Source organism: Semicossyphus pulcher, unplaced genomic scaffold (assembly GCF_022749685.1).
Source record: "Semicossyphus pulcher isolate SPU_LCO1_2020_fin unplaced genomic scaffold, fSemPul1.0.p SCAF_5, whole genome shotgun sequence".
NCBI classification, from domain to species: Eukaryota; Metazoa; Chordata; class Actinopteri; order Labriformes; family Labridae; genus Semicossyphus; species Semicossyphus pulcher.
The window spans coordinates 11,450,879-11,476,483 of NW_027211726.1; the positions used below are offsets into that span (position 1 = coordinate 11,450,879).

The window sequence follows — 25,605 nt, forward strand, 5'->3', positions numbered from 1 at the left end:
TTTACATCAGACGAATTAATATATAATAATAATTATTTAAAAAAACTCTATATTCTATGATATATTCCTATCTGTTCAAATATTCCACACCTGCTCTCTGTATGTCCTGTACCCCCTCTGTGTGTAATATCACGATTTCATTAAGTGGATATTAGACCTGATCAGTTTAAATATTTCAAGACAGCCATTTTGAAACAGTAATTGTTTGTCTCCTGTCTCTAACACACCCTAAATACTCCAGATACACTGAGTTCTGTATGTCCTTTAAATCTAGACACCTATTTTCCTACTTTCACCTCAAGGGAATATAGAAAAAAAATGTATTTTTCAGCTTATACTTACAACCTATAAATTACCTGCTGACCTTGCATATATTAATAAGATAATTTCATAATATGCAGAGCTGAGGTTAGGAAAGGCTAAGATGTAGGGAGCCCGGAAGGATGAGGAGTAAGGATTCTTTCTGTGTCTCATCCCTGCTTTTCCCTCGTTGCAGCATTAAACAATTAAGTAAGAGCATCCTGTCCAGGCTATAGGTTTCTTCTAAATATTTTATGTTGGTTCAGAAACAACAAGTGTTTCTCATGATTACGAATCAAGGTGAAACTTTTTGATTGTTAAAGGACACTTAAACAAAAAATGAATTTCACAAACTCAGACATTACATCAAGTAAATACTCTGTTGCGCATGATATCAAAAGTAATGTCATTTATAAAGTTTTTATTCCATGAGGAAGACCATGACTTTGATCTTTTCTATTAATAAACTAGTAAAAATGTATCTTCTGTGTGACATGAAAGACCACACGTTGAGCGCTTTGTCTGAGCACTGCAGTCCTTATGTTTCCTCTCTTGAAGAGGATTTGTAAAACTTCTCATCACTTCAGTTTTGCAATTGTCCCTTTGAGAAACACATTTGGTGTCAGCTGCTGGATTGAGTAATAAAACAACCTTAAACACATTTCCGTGAGAGTGTAATGAAGACTGTTGTGAGGTAGACTTCATTTCCTTTCCAGACTGCATTGTGTAAAACATGTATTTATAAAGTGATGAGAGTGCGTCCTCTTTGTCAGGTGATCTGCTCCTCCTGGTATGTGGAGGTGGAGATGGAGCCGTAGGGATCCATCACAGTCTGAGCGCAGCGCACCACCGTCACAAGCAGGAAGAAACACAGGAGGAAGAGGAAGAAGAGAGCGAAGCCCAGATCCACGTCCACCTCAAACTGCATGGCAGGGTGAGAAGTCTGGTCCATGTGGGCGGTGATGACTGCTGATCCCTCTTAAACTGTTTCTTCTGCTTGTTAGTTGAGCAGCACAGTTTCAGGATGAGGACAGGCGAGTGCACATGTGCTCCTGAGATGGTGATGATCACTTCACGAGAGACATCGGAAAGACAAACAAAGATTAAAGTTTAAGTAACAACAGCTTCTTTGTGCACATAAAAGCCACATTAGGTCTTGAGCATCCTGGTGGCTTTAAGGAGCTAACTAAAACAACCCTGGTTTGACTCTGGCCCAGCACTTTTACACTGTCTGTCTTCCTTTGCTGTCACTATTCTCACTGTCCAACTATCAACAAAGGTTCAAGCAACCCCAAAAAAAGACTCAAGAAAACATAACACCTCACCATTTTAGCTTTGCACTTAATCTTGTCACTGTTATTTCACACATTCTTCTTCCTTGTCAAAACCGAGCGAATCAGTGGTTCTCATCGTGGGATACTGGGACCCCTGGGGGTCTGCCAACCATAGCCTAGGGGGGTCCGCGAAATAATCATAATAAATTTATAATAAATTATAAAACTGTCTACAGATGAGGACCATTTGCACCAATGAAACAAGCATATTGTGTACATTACATTACCGCCCACGTTAGCTTTGGACCAATAGAAACTGACATGATTGTGACACATCAAGTCAATCTGTCATGAATCACTCAACTCACTCAGGTCGCTGTGAACCAATCCTGTCTTGCTACTGTTAATTTTCTGAAAGCTTTTAAGATCAATGACTTGAAAAGTCTAAATGCTGCCACAAGCAACTTGAATAAAATGACCCTCTGTTTAAAGTATAAGTGGTATGAACATGATTCAATTCAATGTTTTTTTGTTTATCACTATGAAACAGGTCTGAACACAAATAGTTCCACTGGCATCTAAGAGTGCAAATGTTGGTAAGCATATGCTTAATCAGTGTTGGGATTATGAGGGGGTCCTTGGAAAATGTTCTCCCCTGTAAGGGGGCCCTGGCCCCAAAAAGTTTGAGAACCCCTGGTCTTCATAACCCAAAATGCAACTTGGCCTTTGGCAGTCGAGTCAAGAGATTCAGGTGTGTTATGCTAATAGCTAAAGCTAATGTAGCCTTGAGCTACAAGCAGTGGGCAGAGAGAGTGGTCTACAAGCGTAGGCTGTAAACAGCCATATGTTTTAGTCTGTACCCTGACCAACACTCACTTAAGTTACATACTTTGAGACAATTTATCTTTGCTGAAACAGCTCCCTCTGAAATGGCTTTACTTTTCGCATATATGCCGTATTATTGGTCTTAAAATTACCATCGCAGTATACTGGAAAGCCAAGGTATTGTATTTAAACTGCTTGTTTTGTGTGTTGTTTCGAAGCATCCAAAGTTACAACACACTGAGCAGAGCGAATGCTTCATTTTTTAGAAGCGGGAACCAAAAAATGTTTAATATTGTTGCTTAAGAAATGACTTAAAGTATTAATAATCTATCAAAACAACATCTGAATAACTTTCTGTCAATTCACAATGAGATGAATCACCTAGTCCTTTCAACTCTACTGAATTTATACTGGACAAGGCACCCATAACATCCTGTTATTTTCCACCTGGTTATTTATTACAGGAATATAGCACAAAGCCTTCTTGGAAGAGACAAATTAGATGTCACCAAATGAAGATTTAATCACAGAGAATGACTCTGCAAAAGAATGAGGAAACATTAACTATTAGTTTTTAAGATATTAATTCAAACTCACCATCCTGCGCGGCCACCAGTGAGCCAGCTGTTTGTTTCTGCAGACTCTCTGCATCTCCCATCCAAACCTTTCATGACATCGTGGTCATGGTTCCCTCTGAGCTTCCTCTAAGTTACGTAAGACAGTCATCAGTTACAATAGTCTTAACTGTCCCCCCTCTTCTCATGATCATCACGGGGAAAAATGAGCAGCCAGCAAATTAACTCCTGCACACACACACACACATGCATGCACATGCTAGAAACACATGCGCACGCCTTGCACCTTGCAACCTCCCCCTGGCGTGTAAAGCCTTTATTAATACTTAAGCAGGAATTGAATAACGGTCTACACAGTTCACATGTGAATCAAACACCCAGCAGCTTTTGTTGTCCTGTCAGAGAGACCTTCATCGCTGTCACCAACTCGTCTTCGCGCCACAATTAACTCAAGCACCTTAGGCGACAATGGGGTGATTCATTACACAACAAAAGGCAGCGGAGGAAGGAGGGGAGACGTAATGAGAAAGGAAGGTAAAGATTTGAGGAAGCGGACTGGTCACAAGAGGAGGAGGATGAGGAGGAGTGGGGGTGAGGCGGTGGGTAGGAAAGCCCAGACGTTGGAGCAGGAGAAACAGGAGATGCATTAGCAATCAAATTGTAGAGGGTGGAAATTGACCCTGCCGCTTTAAAATGGAGATTGTAACAGTGAGGTTGGCAGTGACAAGAACAGTGTAGAGGTAAAGTGATCCCACTCCATATGTAATTAGCCAAGAGGCCTTTTTACTCTGTGGCCAAAACACTGTGAGGGAAAGTGGCAGAGGAAAGAGGAAGAAACAGGAAGTGGATTCTTTTAAAGATGGATGAAATGATCGGCACTCTGAATAAAAAACAACTTTTTCACTCGGAGATAATTATAAAATCATTTTTGGCATCGCTCTGCCCAAAAGTGTGCCAGCCAGGTGCAGCTCTGTGTCAGCACCACACCGTGCCATCTGATAGCGTAATGGCTCCGTGGTGCCTTCAGGTCTACTCTACACCAGCGGAACCATTCACTGATGGATGGTGCTCATCGTGCCAGACTGGATGTGCTCCACTTCCACTCTGACAGAAGACCTCCAAGGCAGTGTTTCTATTGAGGGGCACATTTGTCAGCGCCTGAAATACGTTAAGTCAATCGTCATTTGTTAGGGCTTCACAACATCCAAACTGTACTTATACTAAAAATGACAAGGGGAATATGTACAATCAAATGCAATATAAAAGTTATTTCTTAAAGTAACACGACAAGTTTAAGGAAAAGTACAAGCTAACACTTTATAATACAGGTACAACCCACAAACACTTCAGTAATGTTATTCTAACCCATGACTCATGATAATTTAATGCATGAATTAATAAAGGATGTATCATGGGTTCCTGTTTCACAAATGGCCATGATACTTTGACTTTATGAGATAAGTTTACACTAGTTAGTTCAGTCGAGAAATGATAATTAAAGGTTATTTTATGTAAGTAATGTAAACAATTTAGCTGGATGTTTGTTTAGCAAACATACTGGTTCGAGCCTGTAAGGACAAATATAACAAAGCTTTTACTTTAAGGGACATTTAAAAGCAACATTTAAGAGCATGCATTTCAATAATCCTTTTTTGTTTGAAGATAAGTCTCCAGCTTTTTGGTCTATCATCACATAAGAAAATGATTACACAGTGACGAATACTTTTGCAGTTAAGGAGCAAGAGCCATTGCATGTCTGACAAATTGATTATATACACCGATCAGCCAACATTATGACATTTTGTCCTCAAAGAAGGAAAAGTAGGCAAGTGTAAGAATGGAGCAATTTTGACAAGGGCCAAATTGTTATGGCTAGACGACTGGGTCAGAGCATCTCCAACTGCAGCTCTTGCGGGGTGTTCCCGGTCTGCAGTGGTCAGGACCTACCAAAAGTGGTCCAAGGAAGGAAAACCGGTGAACCAGCGACAGGGTCATGGGCGGCCAAGGCTCACTGATGTGCGTAAGGAGTGAAGGCTGATGCAGCAGAAGAGCTACTGTAGCTCAACCTGCTGAAAATGTTGCTGGTTCTGATAGAAAGGTGTCAGAACACACAGTGCATCGCAGTTTGTGTATGGTACTAAGAGTGCCTACAATGGGCACGTGAGCATCAGAACTGGACCACGGAGCAATGGAAGAACGTGGCCCGGTCTGATGAAGTACGTTTTCTTTTACATCATGTGGATGGCCGGGCGTTGCTTAACTGGGGAAGGCATAGTACCAAGATGCACTGTGGGAAGAAGGCGGGCCGGCGGAAGCAGTGTGATTCTTTTGGCAATGTTCTGTTGGGAAACCTTGTGTCCTGTATTCATGTGGATGTTCCTTTGACTTGAACCACCTACCTAAACATTTCTGCAGACCAAGTTCACCCCTTCATGGAAACGGTATTCCCTAATGGCAGCGGCCTCTTTCAGCAGGATAAAGCGCCCTGCCACTCTGCAGGAATGGTTTGAGGAACACGACAAGTTTAAGGTGATGACTTGGCCTCCGAATTCCCCAGAGCTCAATCCAATCGAGCATCTGTGGGATGTGCAGGACAAACAAGTCCGATCCATAGAGGCCCCACCTCGCAGCTTACAGGACTTAAAGGATCTGCTGCTAACGTCTTGGTGCCAGATACCTCAGCACACCTTCAGAGGTCTAGTGGAGTCCATGCCTCGTCGGGTCAGGGCTGATTTGGTGGCAAAAGGGGACCTAGACAATATTAAGGTCGTAATGTTATGGCTGATCGGTGTAGTTGCCTTTTACCATGTAATCCTTTCATATCCCGTTCAGCTCTTAATGAGAGTTAAGGGAATTGAATGAGCTTCATTTTTCTTATAATTCAATAAAAGAATGTAAAACATCTGAAAATAAACATTTTTATCTTTTTAAAATAATAATCTCAGATTCAATTAAAAGAAAAAAAAACCGTAAAAGACACAAAATCGTTATCCACAATTATCTTTATCATCATCGTCATTAAGATTTTACATCTCAGCAACACATAACGCAAAATAAAAACACTTTCTGTAGAAGCCAAGCTCTTCAGGGGGAGCTGCAGGTCATTTGTCGTGGTGAGATAAGCGGACGGGTAATTTAGAGCCTGGAGCGCTACAGTGCATACAGTGTCGGATGTGTTGGGACACAAAGACAACAGAAATAAAGACAAAGGGACCAACACTTGAAATGATGAAGGCACTTGAAATTACAAAGGTAAGTAGAAAATGTAAACCGTACTTTGGCGTTTCATTTTTACCTCTTTAGATTTCATTAAACTTTCTTTTTTTTTTAACAAAAACACTGATAAAGAGGAAGATCTTGGGTTGATAAAAATGATAAGAATAAATATTAAACAAAATTTAAACCTCTCTCAACTAAATCAGGTTTGAATGTGAATCAAACACTATTACTAAGCTTGTTTACGAGATGTGGTGTCAATGCTGATCTATAGAGGAAACCATAAAGTGCATCTTTGGATGGATGGGAAAAACAACACTGAATGGAAAAGCTATTGACTCTTCCAGCCCATGAAGAATTCATAAACAGTCTCTGATTGATTTGGGTTACACTCAAACTAATTGCTCCCAAATTGAAACGTTTTCGACTGGACTGAAAACAAATAAAACATAAAGCAAAAAATAAAATCATACAACTAAAAAAAGATATCAGCCATAAACAAAAATCTGTTTATGCTTTATAAACATAAATCTTCTGTGCGCTCTGCTTCCAAAGCATTTAAGACGAACTTCCACAAAAGGCACATTTCGGACAACACGTGGCAGATGTAGCACCATCTTTCACACTGTTAAAAATATTATTTACCTCCTTATTATTATTTTTTTTTACATTACCGGAACAAATATATTTTATCAAAACCATCGGCAAGAATCAAAGTGACAAAACGGCAGCTGCAACTTGCAAAATTTCATATTAACTCTCGAGTTCAGTGAATAAATCAGGTTATGGTCCGTAGAGAAGACACTGCCTCCTTCACCTCCTCACAATGCAGCCGTGTGGTTATTTAGAGCAAAGAATCAGTCAGATTTTAGGGCAGTAATACTTAGAAGGGTTTTAACTGACTGTGCAGGAGGGGGAAGGCCCGTCCTGACCTCAGCGTCTTTAAAACGTTTCCAGTAACAACTTGAAGCTACGAACAGGCAGATTAGGCACATGGTGACTTGGTCAACAGCACAAAATCCGGGTGAATAGCAAAACCAGACTAAGAGGAGGAAGGAGGATAAAAGTATGAGTAACAGGAAAACCGCTCTGCTGCTACAGTTGATAAGCAGATCATTGTGGTTCTCCATCGCAGTCATAGTCTCGAGGTGAAGTTACCCTTATAGGACTGTCAGGGTGTTCAGAAAGGACGGGATAGGTATCAGTGTGTGTGTGTATGTGTGTGTGCTGCCTGCTGCCTCTTTCAACCTGCCACGCTCCCTGGTCTTTGGCTTTCAGGTGAAGGCCACATGTGACTCCCCTCACACAGCCTCCTCTCCGGCTCCTCACTGTCCCATCAGTCCGTCTTACGGTGGTTGTTGTTGAGGGGAGTGTGGCCGTTCTGCACGTGGCCGTTTTTAGATTTCCCCCTCTGATCCTCGCCTTCATCTTCCGACTCGGTCTCCTCTTTGTCGCTCCGCTCGTCCTCAACAATATCCTGTAAGGTAAAACAAAAGATATTAAATCAGTATAATCTCAAAGTTTAAGTCAGAGCGTTGTCACAAAAAAAAATGGTGGTGCATACGTTGCCCGGCAGGAACTTGATGACCATACGCAGGATGAGCGCGGCCCAGAAGATGTGCAGAATCTGCAGCACGATCATCAGACCGTTGAAGAAGTAGAAGCCGAAGAAAGGAGGGTAGAGGGTCAGGGGGTACACCCACGTCGTGTATATGATCCTGGACGAGAGGACAAAGGCAGAACAGAGAGTCCAGTCAGAAACCACCTACACTCGCCATCAAAAGGCCATTGAGAAGGGCCGGGACTGTACACAATGTGTCTGTTGTTGCATTTGCAGTACATTGTTGCACAAGTTTTAGGCAAATGTCATGAAATTTGTGCAAAATTAATCAATCAACTACAAAATTATGGCATTTTATTGCAGCTTTCAACCTAATACTGCTCTTTTAATTTACTTAAAGAGGGGGTATAATACTGTTTCACATTTTAAGACATATATTTAATGTTACAATGTTGGATGTCCAGACTAAACGTGGGTGAAGTTTAAAATCTGTAGGTAAAAGTATGTTGGAGTAATCCCCAGGCTTCTCAGCTCAGTCTGCAGGCTGCTGTGAACGCCAGGTTTCACACTGTTTTTCTACACGCTGCACTTTGTGACGTCACAAAGTGCGGCCCCAGCAGGCTTCGGAGAGCTGGCCAATCAGAGGAAAGTGGACTTGAAGGGGCGGGGTTTCTTAAAGGGACAGAGCTGACGGAGTCGTTTCAGACAGAGGCTGTATGAGGGCCTGCACAGAGCACCAGTGTTTTTTAACTGTAAATTATGCTAAACTACTCCACAGGTATCACAGAGTGAAATATGAAGCTTGAAATTAGCATAATACCCCCCCTTTAAATGAATTCATTCTTATCTTATTCTTATCGTATCTGCAACTTTAAGGACTGGAGGTATGTTGCAGTGTATAGACACATAACATGAATGTTTCATTAACAGCAGTAGAAGAAATAACTTTGTGTTAAAAAGCATGATGCTTCACAAACCCCATAAAAAGACAAGATCCAACAGGTTGCTCTGTCCCTCTGTACTCTCAGACTTCCCTAAACTCTCTATTCCACACAGCTCCAAGCCCGGTTGTTTCAAAAGACGGAAAAACTTAGAAAGAGGATTACAAATATCTAGTTGAATTATTACAAAAGAGGCTAACAAACATTACTCAAGCAAGGGTAATAGGGTTATTATTGGGAACCATTTTCAGCCGTGGATTAATAATAATTTGACTGAATAGGGAGGTCTGCGTTTGTGGGACTGATTCAAAATAAACTGCAGGCCACACACTATTCAGAAGATACATGTTATCCAGTTCAACCACGTGTGTCATGTCTTTTTTTGGCACAGAAGAATAAGCTGCGTTATGTCCCAGACGACACCTAATTTAATTACTGTTGGCCTTTTCATGGGACTTCTCATCAGACTTCATCTCATCACCTCCTCCTTTTCCTATTTCAGGTTTGCCACCTGAGCCTGTTTTACAGACATGAAAACTTGCATTATTACACGGCTGTGTTAAATACTTGATTCAGATTGGTTAATTACGGCATTCCGAGGTCTGTTATTTCTCAATAACAGACTGTTGCTATGAAGAACAGATCGTTGCCAGGGATGCAGCTCTAATCACACAATCCGGAGGACTAACTTTAAACATTAACACTAACATTAACATTAAACAGAACACAGATTGGAATACAGCGGTGTTTAAAGACAGTGAATGGAAAAGAAAATGTGACTCTGAAAGTGACGAAACCTCCATCAGGTGTTGCGCTGATTCCTGCCATCCTGTTTACAGCCGTTGCTATGGGCACAGCTCTCACTGTGAGTGTAAGGGACTATTTTTAAACGGAAATCATTCTTATATGAATAAAATCATTTCTAATACATTGATTTTGTAAGTAAATAGCTGTGTAATAAGCGGGATAATGTGTAGTGAGTAGGTTGTTATCACGGAGGAACCCCTTCAGGGAGAGGGTTCCATTCCGCAATAACAACCTGCTCACTACACATAATCCCTTACTTAACATTTAGGTTCTACTGTGTTTTTGCCAAGTACATGCAAAGCAAGCCAAAACAACGTGCGCCAAAGTTGCACAACTTCCGACACAGTAATTTAAGTGATTCACAACACTTGCAGTAAATCTGATTAAAGAATCTGAGTCTTTACCAGAAGGGGAGGATTACGAGGCGGGTGACGATGAAAACTGCAGCGAACATGGTGAAGATGAAGTTGCAGGTTTTCCTCCAACCTGCGTAGTTGAACATTTTGGCAGACTGAAATGAAAGACAAGAGAGATCAGAGTTGAAGCATTTCACGTCTTCTCCTCTAGAGGGCAGACAGTGAGCTGCGTGAGGTGTGCACTGCTTTGACTTTAACATCAGTTTACTCAGCTAAATGCTAAAGGTTATGAAGATAGCAGGAAGGGCAGCAGGTTTATGTGATTATACTTTACTTCCCTGTTTTTATCAATTAAAAATATACATCGTCTGATAAGCTAAATGCAACAAAAACCTGTGTGTGGGGAAAAAAAGTATTTTTTATAACATGCTGTTATACCTCCATCAGATAGTCGGAGGCATCATGCACTAACATGATCAAAGTCCCTCCCCGGATGTAGTTGACCACCCAGGAGAAACTGATGAGGACGATAGTGGCTATGTGGTGAACTATCTGCTCTTTGAAATCCTGCAGAGAAACAAAACAAGAGATGGACAGAAGTCGTGTCAAAACAAAATCCGAAAGGGTTTGGTCACTTATTGATCGAGCTGTAAAGATTGGTCACTAATCGACGGCGTGTTTCTGATTGGTATCACTAATGATTAACTCTCTCCGCACTCAGCAGATTAAATGGCTTTGCTGTTATAGAATCAAACTAAATCCACATACAGGGTCAAAAAAAGGGAACTCAACAAAATGTTACGAAATCACATAAGAGAGGCTGGTTTCAACACAAAGTCCAGGAAACCATTGTTTCGGTTTTAAAGGTTTAGCTCCTTGTACTTGTGCGAGTTATAAAACAAGTTCCAAGCAGTTTGGCTTGAAGGCAACCTTTCACATCGATTAGACCGGTTGGAAAAAACAGTCCACCGCTCCTTCCGCACTGTGATTCCCCCCACAGAGCTCCGGTCAAACATTAATACACAGGGCAAATCCAGATGAAGCATCCCCGACAGGAGACACGGCTTAGTTTAGACTTTACTCCTCTGAAGTGGAGGCCATGAGTGCATCTTTAATGGCCTGTGAATGCTGACAGCTCCACTCAAGACGCCCTTGCTTTATGCATTGTATTAACAGGGGGAATCAATATTAAAAACCCTCAAAATAGACTGCCAACACAAGTGATCTCTCTCATTATTTTCAGTGAGTGATCTCTCTCGATGGGATGGTTTCTGAGGGGGTTCACAGTTCAGAGATAACAAAGTTTAGGAGAGAGCGCTGTATCACTTACCTTACGTTTGACATCCGATGCTACGCTAAAAACCAGGGCGAGATAGAAGCCCAGTTCGATCATGTAGTACCAGTACTGAGAAGGCAGGAGCGGCTGGAGGAGGAAGAAAATATGTCAGAATAATATTTTACTCAGTAATTTAAAGAAAAAATGATCGAACTAGCAAACTTAAAGAGAAGGAAGTTTAAGTGGTGTCTTTGTTGCAGGTTATAGAACAGACTTACCATTTTCGGGAAGTCCTCCCACATCAGCTTCATATCATATAACCATGGTTTCTGAGAAAAGAGATACTCAATATTAATGAGAATTTAAGTGTCCAACGGATCACCACAAGCACTTTCCTGTACAAACACCAAACAAGATCAAAGTGGAAAACAATGTTTGTCTGGCATCCAACAGTCTCAATGTCGTCAACTGCATTGCCTACCTATTCTTGTTAAGCATGTGTAGCAATTATCAAACAGATCATCCAAGGGTGACACATTCGCCAAAAGATCGATAGTAAGTAAATAATGAGTGCCAACTAGATTGTGACTAAATACTCACGTCAATAAGGACGGCCAGGCCAGCAAAGAAAGCAAGAAGGTAAAAGGTAAATCTCCAACTGTAAGAGAACGCACAGCCATCTCAGAAATCTGATTTTAGGTGCATTACAGATAAACACAAAAACACAAACATTGTTCAAGCAATGGCACAAAGATTTCAGGTTTAAATAACAAGGATGTGCAAAATTAAAAAGACGAAACAAGATAAAAAAACAAGACATATTCCATCTGTGCTTAAAGCTCCTGTGCTGATTTTGGCGCCCCCTGTGGACAAAGCCGTACCTCTTATCTCTTTGCTGATTTAGACCCTATACATACTTAAGTCGTGTTTTTTAACAAAAACTATTATCCTGCTTTCTTTAACAGTCATATGTATCACTCACTTTAAATTTTTGTCCTGGAAAATGTAAACAAAGGCAGCGTGCAGTTACTCATATCATCTGACCCCTACCTCCCCGCCAGCTGTTTCAGGCATTTAAAATAACTATATAGAAGTAATCAATCTTATCACTGATGGTCTGGTTTGTAGGTCATAAAGAGTCATCAGAATTAATTACAGTCTGTTTTACAACCAGCAAAAAACTCCCCACAGGAGCTTTAAGTAAGCGTCAAAAAACAGCAAACTTGGCACTGTGCTTGAAAGTTTTAATGTATTAATTCCAAACACAAGGCTAAACAGACTAACATTTTAAAAAACAGCCACTGGAATTTAACAGAGATAAACTAACACCAGGAGGAAAACTCCCTGTGACAGCTGATGAGAAACACCTGGATTTCTCTCCATGCGTTTTACAACTTTCAGCATTTTTTGTGCATGAATGTACAGTATGTTTCCTCCTATTACTGCAGATTCTTTTGCAACAGCACTTGAGAAATGCCTGCTCCCGTTATGTGGGTGTGTCAGTGTTGAAAGCCAGTACCATAATGATGAAATCAGCGTACCAGGAAACACCTTGCATACAGTATATTTAAATCATGTTTGATTTTCTCTGGTGGAAACGGGTACCAGCTTTACAGCATGTTTCATGATCTGCTGGCTTTGTTTGACCCACCACTGTTTTGGGGCGTTGTACAACACCGGTTTTTACAGTTGGGCTTGAAGGCAACCTTTCACATTGCAGATTTTTTTTTTGCTGCTTTCCTATGTTGTTATCCTCTAATGACCCCTGAAATCTACTTTGCGAGTCCTTTCAGGAGTCCCAACCCTTCGCTGGTGAAACCCTGATGAATCTGATATTTGTAAAAGCACATCACAACCTCTACAAATGCTGAACTGAAACTTATAAAAAATATTCAAAGAGTGGGAAAAAGCATTGTTTATATCTATAGTATGATTCAAACAGACATATGAGGATAAAAGAAAACAGTAAATTGTGGTGCAACTGATGTCTTTGTGTCGCTATGCAGCTACCTCGCTTCCCGAAACTTTGTGAGCTTGCTCGGCCGGTCCTGGTTCCTCCGCCGCCTGAACCACCTCTGCACCTGTCGCACTGAACAGCCTGTCTGTTTACTTAAACTCTCTATGGAGCTCTGAAACAAAAGCAGGACAAGGAAGGAGGAAAGAGTCAGTGCCGGCTTTGATGTTTTGGAGTCATTACACGATAGTAGTTGACTGGTCACATAAGACGTAGGACTGAGTTATGAGGTATCGTTCTCAAACATCTGTTCATCATATGATAAGGCTCAAGCTCTGCTGTTGCCAGAGGACACACAATATGTATGAGGCAGTGCTGGTTTGCTAAAGTATGCAGGATGGTTACCTGTGTGGGATGCTTTGATGTGCTGCAGAAATGGGACTCCAGGACAGGATTTGGAGAAGCACGAACGCGCTGCTTGTCAGTCACTCCCAGCAGGGAGGCAAGAGGAATCGCTACCGTCCTGGAAAGAGAAAATGACAGAAGGATGGAAAAGATTGTTTACGAATCATTTTGTATTTGCGAGGAAAGAAACATGACAGACAGCTAGAGAGGTGGATTACCAAGAAATACGTAAAAAGTGACAACTCACCTCTCAAATATCTGTCGGATGACCAGGAAGCACAGCGCGATGGGTACGGTGGCCCAGAGGTCCCTTGGTTTAGGGAAGACCACGTCGTCATGGTCTGTTAGATCGGCCCAGCCGTGGCCTTCAGGAAACCAAATCCAGTCCGCCCATATCATCTCACTCAGCCGAGACAACATCCTGAACACAAACAGAGAGAGAAAAGGATTTGTGTGGGTTTTGTGTAATTTGAAAGGAAATTAAGAGGTACTAAAAAGAAGGTCTGCTCTGTGATCTCCATTTCAGATTTTCCATTAGATCAATTTAGAAACCCACTCAGCTGTGACAATATCCTGAGAGGAAACGGAGAGGGCTGAGAGAAAATTAGTATTGATTGGAGTGATTAATCTCTCTGGGCATCTGCAACAGGCAAACCGTATCTAGGCACTTCCTGTTCCAGATGAAAAGGGGGATGACGAAGGGAGGATTTTGTTATGTCACAAAAAACCTGTGAGAATTTATTTGCAGCTCTGAACTGGACTGCAATTTGTTTCTATAATACTTACTCATCAGTGTCAGATGTAGAGTTCTTTTTTTTTTGTAATAAAACGCACAGTAAATATAGTATATATATTGAAAATATTATATTGCAAACATATTTCGGACAACACCATTGTTTAAAAAAAATCATTATCGCATATTAAACAGTGCAAAAGGCAGATAGAAGAGCCTTATTAAGATTAACAGGACTTTACAGAAAAAAAGTTTGTATAACCAATAATACCTAAGTGTTTATATTTGTCTTACATAAATTAAAGACCCCCTCCAGTGAAAATCAAGTGTGTAACTTTGTAAACATCTCCATGTGGTGTTCTTCATGTGCTACAAGACATATCAGGGACAACATCAGCAGGCATCTCCATGGCTGGGCCTGTCTGCTTTTAAACTGCAGTGTACCAAGGACAGGCTGAACAACACGTTTTCAGATTGGCAGGTTTGAGACGTCACAAACCTGAGGAGCCAATCCTGTTAATGGACAGGGTGACGCTATGCATATCATTATGTGTAACCTATGGCAACCACATCGGCGATGCGCGAGCCAGCTGTAACCGTCGTTGTAATTTTTGCAAACTAACTACTGATTACTAACCTTAACGTTACTACTACTATTTACTAAATTTCAAGCGATTACGTTTCAATAAGTTGCAGCTAAACCATGGCAGAGATGTGTTTTGTTTTTGCGACGGAGGGGGCGGTTGGAAATGTGCACAGTGGGCGGGGACTATGCAGATTCAGGAATTTGTAATAAGGGAGAAGGAGGAGATGCTCTGGGAAGATTTTTACAAGAAAAAACACAGCAGAGCATTTTATATGTCTTAAAACATGACTGGAGCTGGTCTTTAATAATCTTTTCTTTTTTTATAACATCTGAATGAGACGGAAATTGCATCATTTACATGGAATTTGCTGATAATATCTTGAGCAACATTTCTTGTAACACAGAGTGAGTCATTTCAACTTTAACCTGGATAAAAACAGGGACTGAACTGCTAAACAAAATAAGCAGGGAGTGTGATCAGATTTTATATACATTCTTAACTTCAAAGGGCCAGATTTGCATATGGCAAAAATCTGGATCTGTTATGTGTGTAAAACAAGGCAGCTCAAAGCGCTTTGCATAAGACAGATCATAGATTTTTTTTGCCCTAAAACAGGAAGTGCTGTATGAACCAATAGCTGTATTTTATAATCAATTCTTCCGCACACAGGAAGCCAGTTCAAAGTGTGTAAATGGGAGTGCTGTTATAGACTGTCTACATCTGTTTGATGACCTTTCACTGAGACCTGAAGATACCAAAACAGAAGCCCGTCTCTTACATTTCTACAACTTTTCACACGATATTTGGTACAAACATATGTGGTCTTCAAAGGATTGCTGTTGTCGCTTCTTTGAACCTTGATCAATACTTTGTTTCATGACAAAATTATTAACATTCCCATCAGCCTTAGTTGACCTATGGGTTTAGTGCCCATTAGCAACTGTTATCACTGAGCTCAAAGCACAGCAGAGTCTAAGTACAGGGTCACAGATTACTGGCTAGTTTCGAGGTCTTTTAGGGACATTAGGAACTGAAGTAAAGCACTGACTAAAAAGGAACAACATCAGATACCTGTTCCCAGAGGACATTCCTACTGCTTTGTTATTAGAGTGCAGAAACAGCAACAGGATCTGCAGTCAAACAACCTAGGATGAGATCATTGCTGCTGTAATTACCTCTTTAAAGAATACTAGGTCACCTGTGGAGTTTTACAATGTCACATCAGCAGATTTTGATCATCATGTTGCCTCGTGTCACAGCTGCACCTTTGCTTCGACAGTCAAAGTTTAATAAGACGCAAATCATTTAAGACGGAAATGTAGGCTGTCACGCATTTCCTGAAAGAGATCCTTTAACAAGGACTGCGTGTGTGGACTTTAACCGGGTATAGACTTACTATGAATGCACAGTAACTCCTGCAGGCTGCCTTTGTTAGCAGAGGAGGTTCACTTTAAACAGGATCTTTGTTGCAGTTTAAAAGAGAGATCGCCTCACCCTGAAACAACAGTGGTGAAACATCAACTCTCCTGTCTTTTAAAGTTAACCAGTGTGTGGATTTAAGTCGACCTGCTGCCTCTCATGTCCGAAATGTAACATAAGCTCTTTTTAATGTTCAGCCTTTGAGTGAGTTATAGGATTTAGGTGAACACACACAAGGTTTTTCTGTTAAACTGGGGAAACTGGAAACATGCCTCGGGGCTGCAAAAGTTCTCAGGTGTACATCCCACTACTGAAAGTCTTTTTTTTTTTTAACCTGAAACGGCTAAATTTCATTGCATGCGCCAGGAGAATAAGATACATTACCAAACCGTCAGCATAGACGAAAGCAGTTGTAAGGTGTTCACAGCTTAAACACAACAAACATCCTAATGCACTTAGATGCTTATATGTGGCAGTTAGGGTTAATTAAGCAGGTTCAACTGCTGCGAGCTAAAGTAAACTTATGTTTTGTTTTGTTAGCAAAGCTATTGTTTGTTGGACTACTTAACATGAAGTGCTAGACCAGTAGAGTGGTGTACACAGCTTAGCTTAAACCTTTCTACATTGTTTTATCAATTAGATTTTGAATTATAGAAGCACATATTGGGCTCCACTTGAGCTATTTTACTTGAACATAAAACAAAAGGCATGTGCAGACTCTATTAAGTTGTTTGTAGTACTATCCTCCATCTGTTCTGAAGTTGGCTCTTTTTAATCATTTAATCCAGTGCCACTGACATATCTCCAACGACAGTTTTTGGAAAGACCAAAGTGCACAGTGCCACTCTGCCATCAGTGGTTTGATGTTGTTCTTGGAGAGATACCAAGACCAGTGACCTCTACTCCACTTTGTATTCTAATTCATATTTTTCTAAGTACTGTACTAGAAAGACAGTTAATATCCTTATTGCTGCCTTCTTTTTGTATACTCTGCTAGTATAACATCTACCACATCCATCCTAGAAAAAAGGATTTCTCCACTATGTAAACTCATAAAGAGAAACATTTAATAGAAGAAGGACTAAAAGGTCAAATGCTCCACAGCATAGGCCAAGATGTTCGATTTTTAGTTCTTAGTATGGGGGAAGCTCAAAAAGCATCTCTCATCTGACCCATCCTTTCTCCTAAAAATCTACCTCTAATAATAGATAGATAGATAAGACAATAATCTCACAGTAATCCACTGTCTACATGTGGCCTTGCAAATAAATGCAAAAATTAACCAGTAAAAGGGTTGGAGATAAGACTGTGAGCAAATACACATTGTAAACAATGCCAGCTTCAAAGGGCCCCAGACATGCACACAATGTGTTTAGATGATTAACAATTAAGGTAAACATAAGTAATGTTTGTTTCCAAGTAACCTCCCCAGGGCACCTGCAAATCGTTAAAGACTGAGGCACGGGCCTGAAGACACACCATTAGACATAAGTAATACTTGTGAAGCATTTTGTTCTTAACTTAAACCTTGACGTACAGAGGCTGACGGATGTTGTACATACTGTAAAGTCCTTGGATACACATTTGTGATGTTGAGGCACGTAAATAAGACACAGAGAGACAAAATATTTTCTCATATCTAGTTCAAGCTTATCTAATATAATGTCAGACAGTCCTGGTTCCTTAGTGTCGGTGTCGAAGAAAGCTAGAGGCCGTTGACTGTTTGTAACTTCTGGATTGGTGTCACCATTCAAAGTTTTGCAGCTTGTGACTGTCACAGCTCTCTACGCTGTTTGCGTAGACTCACACAGGGAGTGGCTGAGTGCATGGCGCAAGCGGGGAGTCTCCCGGACATAGCGGAACAGACAGTGAGATGGAGCTTTGAACAAGTTACCAAACGCATAACTAACTGACCCATATTGTATTTTCTATAACAAAAAGGCCCTCAAACACTTGTTACTCTGAATGAACAATGCCATTAAAGACTGCAGGGGCAACTTTCCCTGGCGACATCTCTAGTTTACGTTAGAAAACTTTCTTTACGCATTCATAATTTGCACGTAAGAGATATAAATGGCCGTTTGCCTTTAGATTTCTACTTCTGTTTTTTATCAGTGGCGCCTCTGACGGTTAGACTTTAATGTTTTCGTGACCTCCTCTTATCGCGGTGTTACTAAGTAAACATCACCGACATCAGGGCAAGCAAAGGCCTGTTAGCTCGCTAAACTTTGATGTGTGCGAGTCATTTTAACGTCTTTCAACGGCTCAATCCGAAAGGGCTTCAGTTGGAGCGTGACAGCCGAGTTTTAAGACTATCCCGCGGCTAAAACTTCACATAAATCCTCTTGGGAGGATGGCTCTTACATTTTTGTCTAAAAATAGAAGCCCAGTGTGTGTTCCTGAGGTGAAGTCTATCATTTGAGGCTCTAACGGAGCCCGAACACAAGTTTCTTACAATCTTGACATTCAGCTAACTGACGCGAATGCATCGTGCATCATGTAACGGTAACTTACCTCTCTTCACTTTCACTGTATGTATGCGGGCAGGTAATGGAGTCTCAAAATGCGCGGCGGCTCTACTCCTGCTCGTCCTCTGATCTTGTCGTAGCTGAAGAGTTTTCGTGTAGTTTTCCCCATCAAACACAATCCAACTTGTTGATCGTTCAATGAGTTGCAATCCGCCTCTTTTCTCTGGTTAACCTCGGGTTTGCCACATTCTCGGGAGAGAAAAAAACTGTGTCGTACTTTCTCTTCAAAACTATGCCTAAGGGGAGGGAATTATGTTTCGTTTTTTACTTTTCCGTTTGATCAAAGTTATCGGAGCGGGCCTCGGCTTGCTGGTCTGTAGCCGGGTAATTCAATTGGACGGATGTAGTGGATATTATGGTAGTATGTTAAAAGTGGACCGGGCGGGGAGCAGGCTATTTAAAGTGACGTGAGCCTCGACTCAGTATGAGGCGTGGTTAGTGCCACCAGAGGGAGGGTGAACACGGGCAGGCTACAAGTTTGTAGTGCTTGTTCTTTATTTAAGTAAATCCGTTTTAAGCTACTTCATAGTTCCACTCCAGTACATTTCAGGGGTAAGTATTGTATTATTTTAATTTTTAAATAAAAATATACCAGCTTCATGCAGTGGGGCACCAACTCATATAAAATTATGACCTGCTTATGGTAAAACAGTTCCAAATCCTGGCTAAGATTACAATTATTTTATTTCGACTGAGCTTGAAAGTATAACTGCTACACTTCTGTTATTACTACCCAGGGAACTATTAACCATTGAAACAGTAAGAGGCATGTACAGCTTGTTTTTTAGTAGGCTACATACTACAGCCTATATAGCAGTGCATCACATTTCCTCCAGTAGAAGGGCTACTGACAGCTTCTTTATCAAGTTTTCTTTATCTGAAGAGATCCATTAGTGCACTGGATCAAGCTGTCTGTAACTCACATTTTCTCCACTGTATGGATCCCCGTGGCACTGCATTATGTTTGGTCCACTTGGAGGACACCTTGGGTCCACTGCATCACACTTTTTCAGCTAAAAGGAACCCTATTTTGTCACCGCATCATGTTATTTCAACTCACTGGGCACCCTAACAGGAAATGCACCCCATATGCATCTTTTATGGATACACATAGCACACTGGCTTATGTTTCTCTACAGTTTTTAAGGGCAACCTTAAGTCCACTGAACCACAGAATCCTTAGCTGCTGGCACCCTACATCGGACTTTATTGTGTTCTCCACTGAAAGTGCACTTCAAAGGGCACACTGTTTTCTCCACTTGAAGCACATCCTGAGGCCACTTAGTCATGTTTTCTCCACTTTTAGGCATCACCATTGTTTTGTAGCTACTCTGTTTTCTATGTTTTTGTCGCTCAAAGAGGCAGGTTTTAAGAAATATCCAATGTGTATACATATATATATGTGTGTATGCATATATACACACACATATACATACTCACACATATATTTTTTTGTTGTTGTTTTTTTTTACCTTTCCTTTCACAGTTTTGCATTGGATCCCTAACATAAGTTTGACGGTAGAATCTGAAGCCATTGTTTGGCTGCTGTTTTCCTCCTCAAATTTCAGTAACAGGCACAACTGAATAATGACTTGGTCCCATAAGAGAGTTCCTCTCCTCTTCCAGCTGTCTTTTTGTGGCATTAATCACCCTGCATACATCCAGGCATGCCAAGGAAGGCCGTGGCGTGTTCGAACGCATCAGACCAACCCGAAAATGCAGACAAGTCCCAGCTGTGGTTACACACACCTCAGCTTTTCCATCATCTTCAAACATGAGCTGGATATTTACAGATGCAGTGTCATCGAAAAGTCTTGGTGGGAGTTTGCTGAGGTGAGATTATCAATGATTGTGTTCAAGCACATTGGACATTACAGGTATTTAAATGTAATCTACCTATCAAAGACAATTCGTTCAAACAGCCCCCAATAAAAACACTAAAATATTTCAGTAATTCCCTCCATGTGAGTGTTGGTAAGTTAGGTATACAGGTTGGAATGCATGAAAGAGTTGAGGCCAGATGTTTTCAGCTTTTCTCAATACTTCCTTAGGCCTATAGAGAGCAGCAAACTCCCCTGGAACGCACATCTATGATCAAACACTCAAACTCTGACAGCCTTTGTCTGTTCCCTGTCTGTTCAAACAAATGCAACAAAGAAAGTGTCATTTGTGGTTTGCATTCTTATTCGTGACACTGAGGAACGATGACACGTTTTCTTACATCACACGATGAGAAGCAGAGAGTAAAGAAGAGACTTGTTTTTTTTTCTAAATTGTACTTTATTTTCTTTTAAAGACATATGTTTTAAAACAGCGATTGTAGAGAATAAATAAAGAAACATTATGTTTTTTTTTTACTTCCATAGGTACATTTATGTAATTAAAAACTCTATAATAAGTGTTTTCATTGTCTTGAAGACCACAGGAATCCTCTTTTTTTTTCTTCTTAAATTAAAAAAGAAATTGTCACATCTCCCCCCTCATCAAATTGATTACCAAATAAATTAAACGTAAAAAATCAAGATAGAAAAATTCCCAGCCCTTCCTTCCGCTTTGTTAATTTGAAAAGTAGTGGCAGCAGAGAATCTTAACTCGTGAAGTCCTTTTCAAACCAAGGTATGTACAGCGAGAGGAAATCCATTTCTCTTTCAGTTTCATTACCCCATGTTTTTAATTTACGTATAAATAATAAAACTAACTCTACATAACAATATTACCAATGGTAATCATACAGAATAGTATTTTCTTTTGCCTCCGACTGTGCACACGGGCCCTCTGTTGACGCCATAGACCACAAATCACACTATACAGTAAAACCCTGTTCAGTAGAATAACATCAGTGATATGCTTTTTCTTAACATGTAGATCTTGTTGCCGACAATAGAGTATGTACATAATATAAATGAATCCAGCTGTGGAATGATAGGAAATCTGGAGCACTTCTGATACTGCGGATGCTGAGTCAGTTGATGTTTTTGTTGCTGATATTACTGCGGTTGTGGTTGCTTTTTGCAAAGCGCATACACGTGATACTGCTTTTTGTGAAGTGTTGCTCCTGTGCTATACGGTTGGTCAAACAACCAAAAAAGGCTGGGACATCCCAAGTGGTTTTTCTTGATTGAACTCTTAGGTTTTTTCCTGGAGGTGAAGAAGAAGAGAGAAAAAAAAGAGCAGAGAGTATTTTAAACCAAATCACAGCGATGGAACACACACGTAAGACTTTGGAAGTGGAGTGGTGTCTGCAATACACACTGCTTGCACTGATGCCTCAGGGGGAGTCTCAGAAATCAAACTAGTGTCCATGCAACTCAAATAGTGACAGTCATACTGCTGCAAGTGTATGCACGTTCTTAGGAAGTAGTTTGTCATCTCTTTTGGCAGGCAAATTTATTCAGAACATGCACAGTAGGAATTCTGGTGAGGACGGACTCTCCAAATTAGAGTTGGGAGAGATATTCTAGTAATATTAACATTATTTGTGATGTGGTTTGCTCCACACAGGGCATCTGCAGGTACCAGAAGAACCTGGTTTGTTTCAAAGCCATTTTACCAATATGGTATCAGAGCAGTAAATGTCAATCTTCTATCCTTTATTATAATTAAATGTATCTAACACCTCTTTAAAAGCAGTCTTTTAAAACTCTCGAATTTTGTTCAAACACACTTAAAATTCTATAAATTACAATTATAATTTGAGATAGTCAAATTTCTAATCTTGTCAAATATGTCAGAGTGAATTTAATGTGTTCAAATGACATTTGGATCATTTGTAAAATAACGCCAATCAGTGCAAACATATACATGTACACATAAATAGCTTTGATTTACCTTCATACTGTATATTAATCTATATGAGATGAGGAGGGACCTGTTTGTTAAGGGGTTGATGTAAAATTAAATGTATTGATTTGTTGTAGCAGACTCAAACTAAGGTGTTGTTTATTGTAGGAAAAAGTGGGATGAAAAAAAAATGTTGGCCTAAAATTGTATATAACTTTATATAAATTGTATAAATCTTAAAATATTTTTTAATCTAAAAAAATTAATCCTAAGGCCCCTTTTTGTTCTTTCTTTTAAAGCTTAGTCAGAGACCAGTAGATACCCTGTGCATGAGACACCTTATCTGTTTGTTTGTCTTTTCTGGCATTTTTGGGATATATAATTTAAACACTATGTGTATTTTTTGGATAATTACTATTATGTTTTTTGGAGTCCCAGAATTCCTACAGAGGAATGCAGTTCCTCAGCCAGCAGCACGTGTCACAGGAACCAAACAGCTTTACCCAAAACCTTCTAAAGTAAGGTTAGTGTCTCAGTTGGTACAAACACACACACACACACACACATACACACAGGATATTTTTTCACATCTAATTGAAACAAAAAACTCACAAAATATTTAAACGCACACACCTTCTGTCAGTCTCACACTCACTATGTTTTGAACCATCAACAGGGGCACGTTCAGTACATTTTCAGTCTCACAAAAACCAAACAAAGTTCAGGCACAAAGTCACTTGGAATTGAGTTACAACCAAACAAAACCCCCGCACTCACCGAAAAACTACCACACCAACCAACTAAACAGAGGGAGTGTGTAAGAATGATAATCATGACAGACGACAAAAAGGAAACTAATCAAAAACCAAAAAAGCCTTAACAGAAAAAAATCCTGATAAATCCATTTTTGATGGACAAGAAGCTAATTTAGCGCTTAGCATTGTAGCTTTTAGAGGGCTTAAAAAAAAAACAGCATGTCATGATAATCAGTTGCTTACAGATGCTGAGGTAAAGTGACAGTTATTGATCAGTGTTTGCAAGGATTCAAACCAGGACAAAATAATAAGAGGAAACTCACAACGCACCAAACACAGTTCATGGTCGCCACAATAACCCGCCATGCAGCTGAGCATGGTGAATCAAGGCAACGGCCCAAAAATAAAAACTGCTAATGGCAACCATCACAGGCAATATGGCCACAGCAACCAACACAGGCCATTTAACTTACAACGCAGTGAGAAGGAAGGGGGGGAGGTTTTAGCGCTTGCTAGGCACGTCTCCACGATATATGTATGGACGGGACAGTCTTGAGAGTGGTGTGATGTTTTTTTTCAGGAAAAATGGCATATGGCACAGCACAAAAACAATAAAAATGAAAAAGTAAAAGAAAAAATTAATGACGGACAGTAGTTGGCATTCAACCCTGCGACAGAACATGGTTAGACAGAACATTTGAGCCCAGTAAAAATCTACTTTTCAATCAAACTGAGCACAGAAAAGCAGGAGCATCTTTTACACAAAGTATTTAAAATTGATGGTATTCCCAGAGTGCTGCCACCTCATTAAAGTTAATTTACTGTAGGGTTATTGACTTCTTCAGTTCCACATGAAAGACAGCCGTTTAAGCAGCGAGCCCCCAATTACATCCACTCTGTCTCTTTAACTTGCACACACATTTCCAGCTGTCTATCAATCCCTCCCCGTCTCCTCGAATATGTCAATACACGATTACTCACCTCCTTCAGTAAGGCCTGTTGGCGTCCTTGGGCCTCTTCAGCTGCACCTTCAGTCTCTTCATGCCGATCTGGAAGCCATTCATGGCCTGGATGGCAGTCTGAGCGCTGGACGGGTTGTCAAAGCTCACAAAACCTGAGAGGAAGTGACAGAATGAAACAAATCAAACACGCAAAGTGAAGGAAAAAAACTGACCCAAGGTGACAACTGCCATGACAGAGGCTTACCAAAGCATTTACTCTGGTTGGTGGCACGGTCGACAAAGACCTTTGCAGAGATGACGTTTCCGAAGGGCAGGAACATCTGCAGGATCTCAGAGTCGGTGAACTCCTGTGGCAGGTGGTAGATGAAGATGTTACAGCCCTCGGGACCTGTACACACAGAGGAGAGCCACAACAACACAGACATGACGAGATGAGACAGGTTAGACCATCGGTGAAAACTGCAAAGTTGACTTATTAAACAATGTGCAGCAATTATAGTACATTTCACTTCTTTTCTAGACACTCGGAGAAGTCATGATAGGAAAAGCACACAAGGGCAGAACTACAGAAGCCTAAAACAGCCACGGTTGCATTTAATTTTCTTTAAGCTGTTATTTTAAGCTTACATGATAATTATTTTGTTGTCTCAAGAAAACAAGCAAAGTCAATTTTGGGATAATTACATAATCGACTCATAATCACAAGAAAACAAAATGTCATTTCCTCTTATTAACTATTTTTATCAGAGATCAGGAGGGTCTTTTTGCCAACATGCACAGATGGCGCCTTTCAACAGTCTGATTTAAGCTTGAAATGTCTGATAAATTAGTACCCATTATTGATCAATGCATCAGACCGTGCTGCAATCAATGTTCAGTAATCAGTGACGTATTTTGACAGTGATCCTGAAGCTGAAATCAAGTGTGATCAAATGAAACAATTTTCTAGTTCTCCAGGATTATCCAGTAATCACAAGAAAAACAAAGGTGGATTTGTCGTAATAAATTATCTAATATTGGTCTTTTCTGTTTTCTCAAGATAATAAAATAAAGGAGATTTGTTTCCCAATATGTGAAAAATAATAATTAACTCCTAACCTCGGGAACATTCACAAAATAATTACAAGCATGGTTCTTTCTGGTACATAAAGCAAAATAGAACACAACTTAAAAACAAATATTAAAAGAGGTTTTAAGGAATCTTGCAGAGCGTTAGATTGAAACAACCCTCTTGTCTGTACAATAAATATGACGCTAGTTAGCTTAGCTTAGCATAAAAACTGGAAACAGAAGAAAGCAGCTAGCCTGGCAAAGTCTGAATGTTTCAAAATCTGCCAGAATGAATAGACGT

General features: G+C 40.3%; 2 protein-coding genes across 7 annotated transcripts in view; both read right to left on the minus strand.

Moving 5' to 3' along the window:
* Positions 1–5,958: 5,958 nt before the first annotated feature.
* Positions 5,959–19,108, minus strand: cers2a (ceramide synthase 2a). Its single transcript, XM_069681763.1, has 11 exons — positions 18,744–19,108; positions 13,738–13,911; positions 13,491–13,608; positions 13,142–13,260; positions 11,732–11,789; positions 11,410–11,460; positions 11,186–11,278; positions 10,294–10,422; positions 9,904–10,010; positions 7,755–7,908; positions 5,959–7,667 (listed from the first exon to the last, which is right to left on the minus strand). Exons 2-11 carry the CDS (start codon positions 13,908–13,910, stop codon positions 7,527–7,529), a joined length of 1,143 nt encoding a protein of 380 aa, XP_069537864.1. The 5' UTR covers position 13,911; positions 18,744–19,108; the 3' UTR covers positions 5,959–7,526.
* Positions 19,109–21,074: 1,966 nt separating this feature from the next.
* Positions 21,075–25,605, minus strand: part of celf3a (cugbp, Elav-like family member 3a) — a 33,853-nt gene continuing 29,322 nt past the window's right edge. For 4 of the 6 annotated variants that reach the window (XM_069682137.1, XM_069682136.1, XM_069682134.1 and 1 more), the window contains 3 exons: positions 24,499–24,642; positions 24,274–24,406; positions 21,075–21,895 (listed from right to left, as the gene is read on the minus strand). In XM_069682137.1, coding sequence (XP_069538238.1) covers positions 24,279–24,406; positions 24,499–24,642 — 272 coding nt within the window. In that variant the 3' untranslated portion in view covers positions 21,075–21,895; positions 24,274–24,278. Of the gene's footprint in view, positions 21,896–23,765; positions 23,844–24,272; positions 24,407–24,498; positions 24,643–25,605 lie in introns of those variants that run through there. The other 2 variants (XR_011309477.1, XM_069682135.1) reach the window with 2 other exon arrangements.